This window comes from Calypte anna, chromosome 14, assembly GCF_003957555.1.
Source record: "Calypte anna isolate BGI_N300 chromosome 14, bCalAnn1_v1.p, whole genome shotgun sequence".
NCBI lineage: Eukaryota > Metazoa > Chordata > Aves > Apodiformes > Trochilidae > Calypte > Calypte anna.
The window spans coordinates 4,839,964-4,849,484 of NC_044260.1; the positions used below are offsets into that span (position 1 = coordinate 4,839,964).

The 9,521-nt window shown below is 49.2% G+C and overlaps 1 protein-coding gene across 3 annotated transcripts; it reads right to left on the bottom strand.

The window, feature by feature from the left end:
* Window positions 1–473: 473 nt before the first annotated feature.
* Window positions 474–7,000, bottom strand: CHST12 (carbohydrate sulfotransferase 12). Of its 3 annotated transcripts, XM_030459762.1 has the most exons (3): window positions 6,591–6,709; window positions 2,858–2,939; window positions 508–2,256 (listed from the first exon to the last, which is right to left on the bottom strand). In XM_030459762.1, exon 3 carries the CDS (start codon window positions 2,159–2,161, stop codon window positions 914–916), a length of 1,248 nt encoding a protein of 415 aa, XP_030315622.1. In that variant the 5' UTR covers window positions 2,162–2,256; window positions 2,858–2,939; window positions 6,591–6,709; the 3' UTR covers window positions 508–913. The 3 variants fall into 3 exon arrangements, with proteins under 3 accessions (XP_030315620.1, XP_030315622.1, XP_030315621.1); XM_030459760.1 differs by lacking the exons at window positions 2,858–2,939; window positions 6,591–6,709 and adding an exon at window positions 6,845–7,000 and having other exon boundaries at window positions 474–2,256; XM_030459761.1 differs by lacking the exon at window positions 2,858–2,939.
* Window positions 7,001–9,521: the final 2,521 nt, after the last annotated feature.

The following is a 9,521-nucleotide window of genomic DNA, read 5'->3' on the forward strand; positions in this document are numbered from 1 at the left end:
ATCCTCTGCCCATCCAGGTTGGCCACAACCCCCAAGAACTTCAGGCACCATGTCATGGAAGATGCTCCACCCCAGCAAGACATACAGGGACTGAGGAACCTCAGCTTTTTGGAGAGCAGAGTCCTACCCCCACTTTGTCAAAAGCTGAAGCAGTGCAGAAGTTCTGTATTGGCCACCTGCATGTCCTGAAACACCCCACGGGGCCTCGTGTCACTGCTCCCCACTGCCATTTCCTTCCTGTGATCCTGGCACCACCCTCACCAGCCGTGAGTGATGTGTGTCACCAGAGTGCTGGTATCCTGCCAGGGCTGTGTGGCAGAGTCAGGAACTGACCCAGCTCAGAGACAGCACCACCAAATGTAGCTGGTGAAGGCACCACCACCAAACCCAGCTCCCAGAGTGATGAGAGTTCTCTGCCAACCTCAAACCTCCAAAATGGCAGCCCTGAGACAACACACAGAGGCAGGTGGATGATTTCTTGGGTTTTTTTCTTTTACTTTTCTTTTTTCTTTTTTTTTTATTCCTTCCCTTCCTTTGCCATGACACACGCTTTGTATTAAATATTTTAAATATATTAATTTTAAAAAATATTAATAAAAAGCCACTGAAGACACAGCTGGCAGAGTGACCAAGGGCAGCGACCCATTACAAAACATGGGGACATTTAAAAAAAAAACAAAACAACAAAAAACCAACCCAAACCATAAAACTGGCATTTTTTGCATATGCACAGCTGGCTGGAATACCCTGGACTCTGGCATTATTGCAAAAATGGAAGGGGAAGCAGTAGAAAAAATATATTCCATTGTACCAACCTGTATGGGGAAGGGAGTTAAGAGCAAGAACAAGGAGGAGGCTTTAAACATTTTTGGTATTTCAGATGTTCCCTCCCACACCCATCACCCAGTCATTTCTAGTCTTTAAGCAAGTTTTCTGGCTTGGGGTAGCCAAAGAGTACAAAATCTGCTTCGTAAAGCTTGTAGAGCTGCTGCCTCCAAGCCAGGGGGATATTGGCAAACCAGTTCTCTTCCCAGCTGCTGGCAGTCCTGTTCCGGTAGCTGGGGGGGAAGCGAAGCAGCCTGTCCACTTTGAGGAGCTGCAAGAGATAAGCAGCATCCTCATCCAGAGTCTCCAGCTTCCCAATGAAATCGTAGTCTATCTGGCACGGGTGGCACAGGCGGTAAATCTGCCGCCAGTGCTCATTGAAAGGAACCATCTTCTCTGTCCTAGGATCCAGTAAGTACTGGATGAAGTCAGAAAAGGAGACTTTGAGGCCCGCCTTGAAGGCCTCTCGAACGGATTTGGGAAGGTTGGTATGGTTGGAATAGAGCTTTAGCATGGGGATAGCAAAGCGCTGGTAGAAGTCCTCGTTCTCCAGCTCAAATTTGCTGCGGAAGGCGGAGATGAGGCGGACGAAGGGGTCCCGTACGAAAAGGAACTTGGTGTACTTCTTCAGCTTGATCTTCATGAGGTGCCTGGAGAACTTCCCATAACGGCGCCAGAATTTGTTGAAGGTCAAGTGGGTGCTGCTGTTGTGGACGTGTTCCCGGGGGATATCCAGAGGGTTCCGGTATGGGACCCCCTGGTCCAGCAGGCTCTCGCTAAGCACGATCATCACCCGTTTCCAGTTGGTGCAGGCAACCTTGGGGACATAACAGTAGATGATGCCATGGCGGTCATCCACGATCAGGTGGTTGAGCTCATAGTTTGGGATGTCATCAAAGGAACGCTCCTTGGTGGAGAAGGTGAAGCTGGAATTGGCACAAAACTCACGCAGCCTCCTCTGCCTCTCTTTCTGCAGTTTCTCTTGGTCCAAGGTGCTTCTGTCATTGTGAGTAGACCAGTCGTAGCCCCGCACGTTCTCCTCCAAATTGCTCACCACAGGTTTGGAGGAGCCCTGGATGAGGAGCTGCTCTGGTTTTCGGGGGATCGAGCTATTCTGTTTCAGGCTCGAACTGAGGAGCTTTGCCAAAAATTCATCCACATCTGGCAAGGCTTCCCAGTCCTCACCTGCCGTGATACCTGGTGAATGAGGCCTGGAGAAGGACGTATGCAGGTAGAAGTGAGCTGTTCCCACGTTGTCCCAGTACACAATGATCAGGAGGATCATGAAGATGGAGACCAGAACCACAGAGAGACGGAGGAGCCGTGCTTTGGTCATCCTGACACCTTCTGTGATTGCTGGCTTTCACCTGGATTCACCTCCGGCTTCCTGAGTGAGGCTTGGGATCCAGCATGGTGCTGCAGACCAGAAGCCTAGGAAGGTACCAGAAAAAAAATTAGTTGAACCCTTAATCACTCTGATTTGGTGAGAACGACCTTGCACAATTCAGGACTCATCATGGGGCTGACCCATCTTTTTCTGGAGATTTGTGTGAGCATGAAGAACCCATACAGAACCCGTGGAGAAGAGCTCACTGGCCAAAAGAAGGCGTAGTGTGTTGCAATTTTACCCGTTTCCATAGCAGTCATGGTTGTTTTGTCAATCTCAAGCATCAGGAGTCATGTGATTTCAAGAAAGGCTCTGTTTTCATTCAAAAAAGAAATAAAATATAAAGATCTCAGGCATAGAGTTTAGAGAGGGAAGTTTGAAAGTATTAAAAAATGCAACTTCATACAGAAAGTATGCAGAGCCAACTACCTTCCACACTTCTTTGATTTTTAAACATGTCTAACACAAAACAAGAAGCAGGGCTCAAACCACAGCTTTAGTTTGTGCTATCACACTGTGGTCTCATCTCCCCATGAAGATGCTCTGAGCTGAAAACAAAGACCTTATTGGAGTTATGAAGACATAACTGATGATGCCACTGCCCCAGTGGCTACAGCAAGGCCCTGTTGAGAGAATATCACTGACCTGAATGCACCACCTCATCTAATCAGTGTGAATGCCCCCAGCAGATGTCACCTCCATGACTTTTCTTAGTAGCTAATTCATTCTGTCAAGAACAGAGATTACAGTTTTCCTACAAAACCCCCCAAAGGGACATGACCACAATAAAAGCCACACATCAGTAAAAATCTAAAGGAATTATTACTTTTAACTGAATGATTTCTGAGATTAAGGATGCCCTGGTAAATCTGTGTTCATAGGACATATTTTCCTGGTTTAACATCATTTTTATTTCTCTCACACTCATCTCTAACTACTCTTGATCACCAACAAGAGGCAAGAACTGTTAATAGGATAACACAGAGATCTTTTCTGAAGGGTGAAGCAGGTTTGATATGGGTTTTTTTGTTTTGCTTTTTGCAGCCAGGCAGTCACATCTTTTCACTGCTATCTGCTTCCCTGCTGACTCCCAGCCTCCTTCCACCAGCAAGCTCTTCAGGGGAGATTTGTCTCCCCACTCTGCCAGAGAGAGAGGGAGGAATTCAGTGAAGCTGTAGCTTAACACATGGCTTTGGTCTGCAATACCAAACTGTGTTACCTGGAGCCAGGCACATGAAGAGGAGACAGAAGAAATGCAGACATAACCCTCTGCACTCAGTGGAGCAAGAAGCAGGTATTACTCAGCAGCAACTCTCTATATTCAGCAAGTCATGATTGAGGATGGAGCAGATCTAAGAAGAAACACCCAGAGCGATGAGCATGGAGTTAAAGAGAGGGCAAATTACGTTTGTGCGTCAGCACTTCAGGCCAAGCATCTTGGTCCAACAGCAGAAGATAATGGAGTGATGCTGCCAAGCCTACTGCTTGGCACATCTCTGGGTTTGCATTTTGCCTGAATCTGTTCTTGCTTTCAAGCTGGTTTGCTGTTCAGGACAGGGACTGCTTTCTATTCTGGATGAATAGGGTGCCCACTGTGCACATCATTCCTAGCACGCTGGGTTTCCAATGGTGCTCAAGACTTTCAGGCCGGCTGGAATGCAGCAAGCCCAGAAAGCTGCACAGAGCCTGTCTTTCTGCCATCCCCATACCCAGCAGCTTCCACAGCTTCGGGCAGTGCAGCAGCCTCCTCGCATTTCTGCAAAGTCATCCCACCCCAATACAGACAGCTCGACCTCTCAGCAGCAGCAACACAAGCAAATGAGACGCTGTGTGTGGCACATGCATTCCTGGGGCAAACAGGAGGAGAGCTCTTTGTCAAAGCCACCACCATAATGTAGCTCTACCGAGAGCACCCCAAGGACTCCAGACTGCTTTCCAGGACACAGCATGCAGGCCTGCCCAAGCTTTTGGCTTCTCCAAGACACACAGCAGTAAGCAGCACAGAATCAAAATGATTCCACTTCTATTAACTCTACCAGTGCCAGAGAGGAACCCTGAAAAAAGAGCAATAACACAGCTTAATTCTCCCTCATAAGAAAAATGCTACAGAAAACAGAACTGCTCTGTTGACCACGATACATCCTCTTCCTGAACACTTCAGAAAAGACACCAGACTGAAAGCACAAATCAGAAGTCTCTGTGCACATCAGAGGGAACATGCTTCCATCCTCCCCTTGCCAGAATCAAAAGGAAAAGCCTCCAGGAGGAGCCAAGAATTCACATTCAAGTTTAACCCAAAGTCACCAGCCAACATGAACGAGCACCAGGATCCACACAAAGCTGCTTCTGTGACACGACGCCAGCAAACCGGGAAACTGACCAAGTGCTAAAATCATCCTGCAGAGTGCCCTCAGCAGCCACCCCATGATCATCTCCAACCTTGAAGCTGGCCTGGGTGTGAACCAAGGATTCTTCTCCCCATCCCAGGTTTAAGAAAGATGCTGAGGTCACTGGTCCCACCCTCTCCTACTACAAGCCCCATGGCAAATAATCACATCTCAAGCTCTCACTTAAAACCAGAAAAGGGGGATGTGTCCACAGCACTCTTAGCAGAAAAGCTAAGATGCAGCTTCTCAGGGACTTGGAAACCTTATTTGCACTTCGCAGCCCAATAGTAACTGTTCATTCTCACAGCAAACAGCAGCTACACTAATTCTTGTTTCCTTCTTCCTCTTTGGTCAGCTTCATGCAAAAACTACGTTCTCTCACATCCTCTCTTTGCAGAAGAAAGTAACTCCGGCCTGCTTACAGGAGGAGTAAGGCCTACAGGATCTTGCATACAGGTATGTACCAGAGACAGGGAACAATAAGCTCTTTCTGTGGACAGTGATGGTTTCGAAGGGTCTGTGCCTCCAAAGGCTTGGGTGCAGATTCCATCCCTTCTTGCTTTGTATTCCCCAGGCTTATCCCTCACCTAACTCCCTGAGGACACACACAAGGAACACATCAGGCACTAGGCACCAGCTCCCAGCTCACCTCTTCCAGCAGCCACTTGTTTTAACACAGAAAGATAAGGGTTTTCTGGTACCTTGGCTCTGCCTGCTTCTGAAGATAGAAAGAGATGACATGAGAACTTTTAAAAAAATCCAAAAAAACCCCAAATTAAAATGGTTACTTTTCCTCAGGGCACCTGTATTCACACCAGCAATCTCTACCCGTGCAGCTTTCTTTACCAAGGTACACACCTGCTACCAGTTCTGCTTAAGGAATAAGCAGGTCCTAGAAAAGTGGAACTTCTGCAGTTGCAGGAAAACAAGCTCCATCACCCATAGCAAATTGATGCTGTATCAATAATCAGAAACTAATTTCATGCACTTGGCAACCACCCAATAAATTGCTTCTCCCCAGCTTTCCCAAAAGCTAGCACCCTTTGCAGACTAGGGAAGTTTTAACCCTTGTAATGACATCAGCAATCATAGGAGTATAAGTGCTCAGTGTAAGCAAAAAAGAGGGCTTGCATTGCATGTTTTACCCCAACTTAGCACACACATGCTAGAGACCAGCAAAAGAACATTCTAATCTACAAAGCTAACCCAGTACCTTCCCTCCCAGCACTGCCACAAAGCCTGGTTTGTACAGGCTTGGCAGCACTGGTCACCTCTTTTTTAATGTCCATACTTGGAAGTTGACTCAATAACTCTATTTCTAAGATTTCCAGGAGGAAAATCCCAAAACACACCAAGTCCTGTTAGCTCATTATCTCTGTCACCAACTTCAAGCACAGCCTTACAAACACAGGGGGAGTCTCAGCAATAGATATACCTGTGTCTATACATCTGCACACCCACTGTCGGGGTCAGAAACCCTCAGCACATTTCTTCTATGTCAACGCAGAGGCAAGAAATCACCTGCCACTCGCACCACCAGCGTTTGCTTAAAAAAAAAACAAACCCAAACACCTCGATTTAAGTTTTCTACTGGACCTAAGTTCAGCTCTGCACTGAAGTTTAGCGCATGAAGTTGAAGCGGGGTAATTCCGCTGCCGTCCGTCTCTCTGAAGCAGCGTTACAAACGTCCTCAGAACCAGTGTCCCGAGGGGGCTGTTTCCCAGCTTTGCTTTCGTAGCCGCTCCCGAACCCGGAGCAATGCAGACTGCGGAACCCCCCGGCACAGGCAGCAACCCCCAGGCCCTGCACCGGCAACCAAGAGGAGGGTGGAAAAGCCAACGTTTCACGATTTGGAGAAGAGGAACAACCTCGCAGAACCGCCCGCCACTTCTAAGCGCCCACGGACTCAACCCCAGCACCGCCGAGGCGCGATGGGCCAGGCTGCCCGCCCAGAGCCGGGTCCCGCCGAACCGCCCGGCGCTGCGCCCTACCTGGCACGCTGAACCCGCCGGGGAATGCAGAGGGAAACGCGGAGAGGCCGCCGTGCCCCGACCGCAACTCGAAACCGGAGCTGGCCCGGTCCCGGAGCCGCGGCGGGGCGGAACCCCCCGCCGGGACAGCCTCACCCTCGCCCCGGGCAGCGCCTCCGCCCAGCCCGACCCCTCGGGCACCGACCCCCGGTGGTCCCCGCCCTGTCCGCAGCCACGGACCGGCTCCACCCCGCCATGGGCGGCTCCGTGCTCACCTCTTGCCAGGGCAGCGGAGCTTTCCTCTTCTCCCTCTTCTCCTTCCTCTCCTTCTCTCGTTGCCGATCTCCGTCCCGCCGCTACCCGGGAGCCGCCGCCTCTCGCGAGACGCCGGGCACGGGGGTCCCCGAGGGGCCGTGGCGCAGGCGCCGCTCCGCCCGATCCCGATCCCGCTCCGCCCGGCCCCGCTCCGCTCCCGCCGCTTCTCTCCAACGGCCTGGCATCCGTTCCCCGCCCCGGGCTGCCGGTGGGGCTCTGGGCCCTGAAGACAACCGGAGCCCAGCCTGCAAAGCCGGTGCCGGGAGCAGAGGAGCTTCCCGGGAGCAGAGCGGGATGCCCAGGAGCCGAGGGGCTTCCTGGCACCTGGGGACAGCAGCCCCGGCTCCTTCCCACACGCCGAAGCGAAACGGAGACCCCTGTAAAAACGGGGGTGACAAACGATGCAGAGAGGACTCCCTCTGAACGGGGCTGCATTGCCAACCCTCCGCCCTTCAAGCAATCGTGGGAAGAAAGTTTAACCTGGGACTCATTCCATTGCTCATCTCAGGTCATTACAGGTTGCCTGTAGCCTGCATGGGTATTTAATTGGCCTGCAGAGATCAGAAACCCCCCTCCAGCACCTGCCCTGCCCCAAGGACAGGACAAAGAATAAGAGTGAGCAATGGATGCGGTGGCAGTAGTCCTTGTCCCAAGATGCATGCAGCATCCCAACACCAACTATCACTATTAGCTGTGGAGCTCCCACTTAAATATAGGCAGCTCACAGATGCTTTGTAGGAAAAAAGAAAAAAAAAACAAAAAAACGAACACAGCCTTTTGGGTTCTAGCCCAGCAGTCTGAGGAGCAAAGTAGAGATAACGGGATACAGCAAGCAGCTAGAAAATGCTGCTTGAAAAGCTCAGAACACTTCAAGCTCCCTTTGCTACTCTTACTGTGACCTAGAACAATCAAATCAAGCCATTAGCATGGTCCCACTTTGTGCTGGTGGCTTCAGCCTCATCTCCAGCAATTATTGAAGCTACAAATGATAACTCACTGATTCCACTTCTGAGATACCTATTCCCAATTTTTACATTTATTAACAGACTTAAAATGTGTGGTTTACAAACAAGGACGTTAGCACATCATGTGGCTCTGTACTTTTCACAACACTCATGGCAAATTATCAAACTCTTTATTACACAACATCCCTTCCAGAAATCCAGCTTCAAACTGAGGCGTTTTGCTCAACTGTCCCACTCTGTATGAAATAGCTCCAAACACTGCAACTTTTCATGGTGATTCAGCTCAAAGGTATTTGGTGGAAATGTATATGCTTGGAAAACTCCCATTTTCCCTCACTTTTGGCCCTTCAGTGTTTGCAGGTCACGTGAGGTCTTGTAAATACAGGCTTGGCTCAAGACCTGCTGGCACAGGTTTGTTTTACACACAGCCTGTGCTTATTTTATCTCTGTGTCCTTTTTTATATCTTTGTTTATCTGAAAATGTCAGCCCCCAGGGACAAGTGTTCCTGACCCCCTACTTCACCATCACACCTCTTCCTGCTCCTTCCAGTTGAATTAGGAAAATTGGCTGCTTGCTGTACCAGCTACCAGGCTTGCATTGCTGCCTCGCCTCAGGGGTTTAAGGCATTTTACAAATATAAGTAATCTTAGCATCCTCACCCCTGAAGTAAACTATCTCTCATCTTCCCAACACGTAGCAAAGGAAGAGGCATAGAGGAACAGGGAGCACAGCATCACGCAGCAAGTCAGAAAGAGCACGTAGGAGAATTCTTTGCAAATGCTGCAGCTGTAAAAAAAATGGATTTTTTTTCATCCATTTAAAAAAATGCACAAGCTTAACTGAGCTTGTTATCTTAGATTCTCTGGCAAACCTAGAAGGGAAGCCATTCCTCTTTGGGGAACAGAGTCACTATGCAATGACTAGAACCACTTTATCTGCAGCATATTTAAAAAGTGGAGAAAATACTTAATGAAGCCCCTTATGGAGAGGGCTCCTGGCTGGAGACATTTGTTCCAAAAAGAACACATTCCCCAGTTTACCTCCAGTCTAGCTCTTTTCAGGGTCTTCACCTATCACAGTGCTGCTTCTCCCAGCTGCTGTCAGATCTGAAATGCTCTGTAGATGGAAAAGAGCTTGGAGCAATCTCTGCCTTCTCTTCCAGCCAAACATCTGCTCACCCAAACAGCATTCCAGGCACATGTTACACCTCCCAGCTTCACAGCAATGCACAGTGACAGCAGGGAAGAACAGGAAAACTATTTCTCAGGCATTTACATTTGGTTTTAATAGTCAGAGAGCCTTTTGGATGCATGGGTGGCATCCACACTTTTGCCTCGAGAAAAAAGTCCGCTTGGATTCCATGCTGACATCTTCTGGGAGGCAAACACCGCCAAGAAAATGAGGTTTTCCTCTCCTCTTGGACTCCGTTAACACCCTACTTGTCTTAAACTGAATCTAACAGCTAAAAGCACCCAGTACAGAGGGAAGACTTGTGGTAGGAATATGGAAAAAGTAACCTACAGCATATAAGGTCCCTTTCCCCACTGCTAGCCTTCCCTTTCAGCATCACAACACAGAAAGTAAAATACATTTTAAAGCACACTCCCCTTGCATCTGCTTCCTCTACTTCCAGCATTCTTGCAATTGCAGTCTCTTGGGACCATAGTGAGT

Excerpts from the sequence above, each read along its gene's own strand:
- CHST12 (XM_030459760.1), bottom strand. The coding sequence starts at position 2,161 with ATGACCAAAGCACGGCTCCTCCGTCTCTCTGTGGTTCTGGTCTCCATC.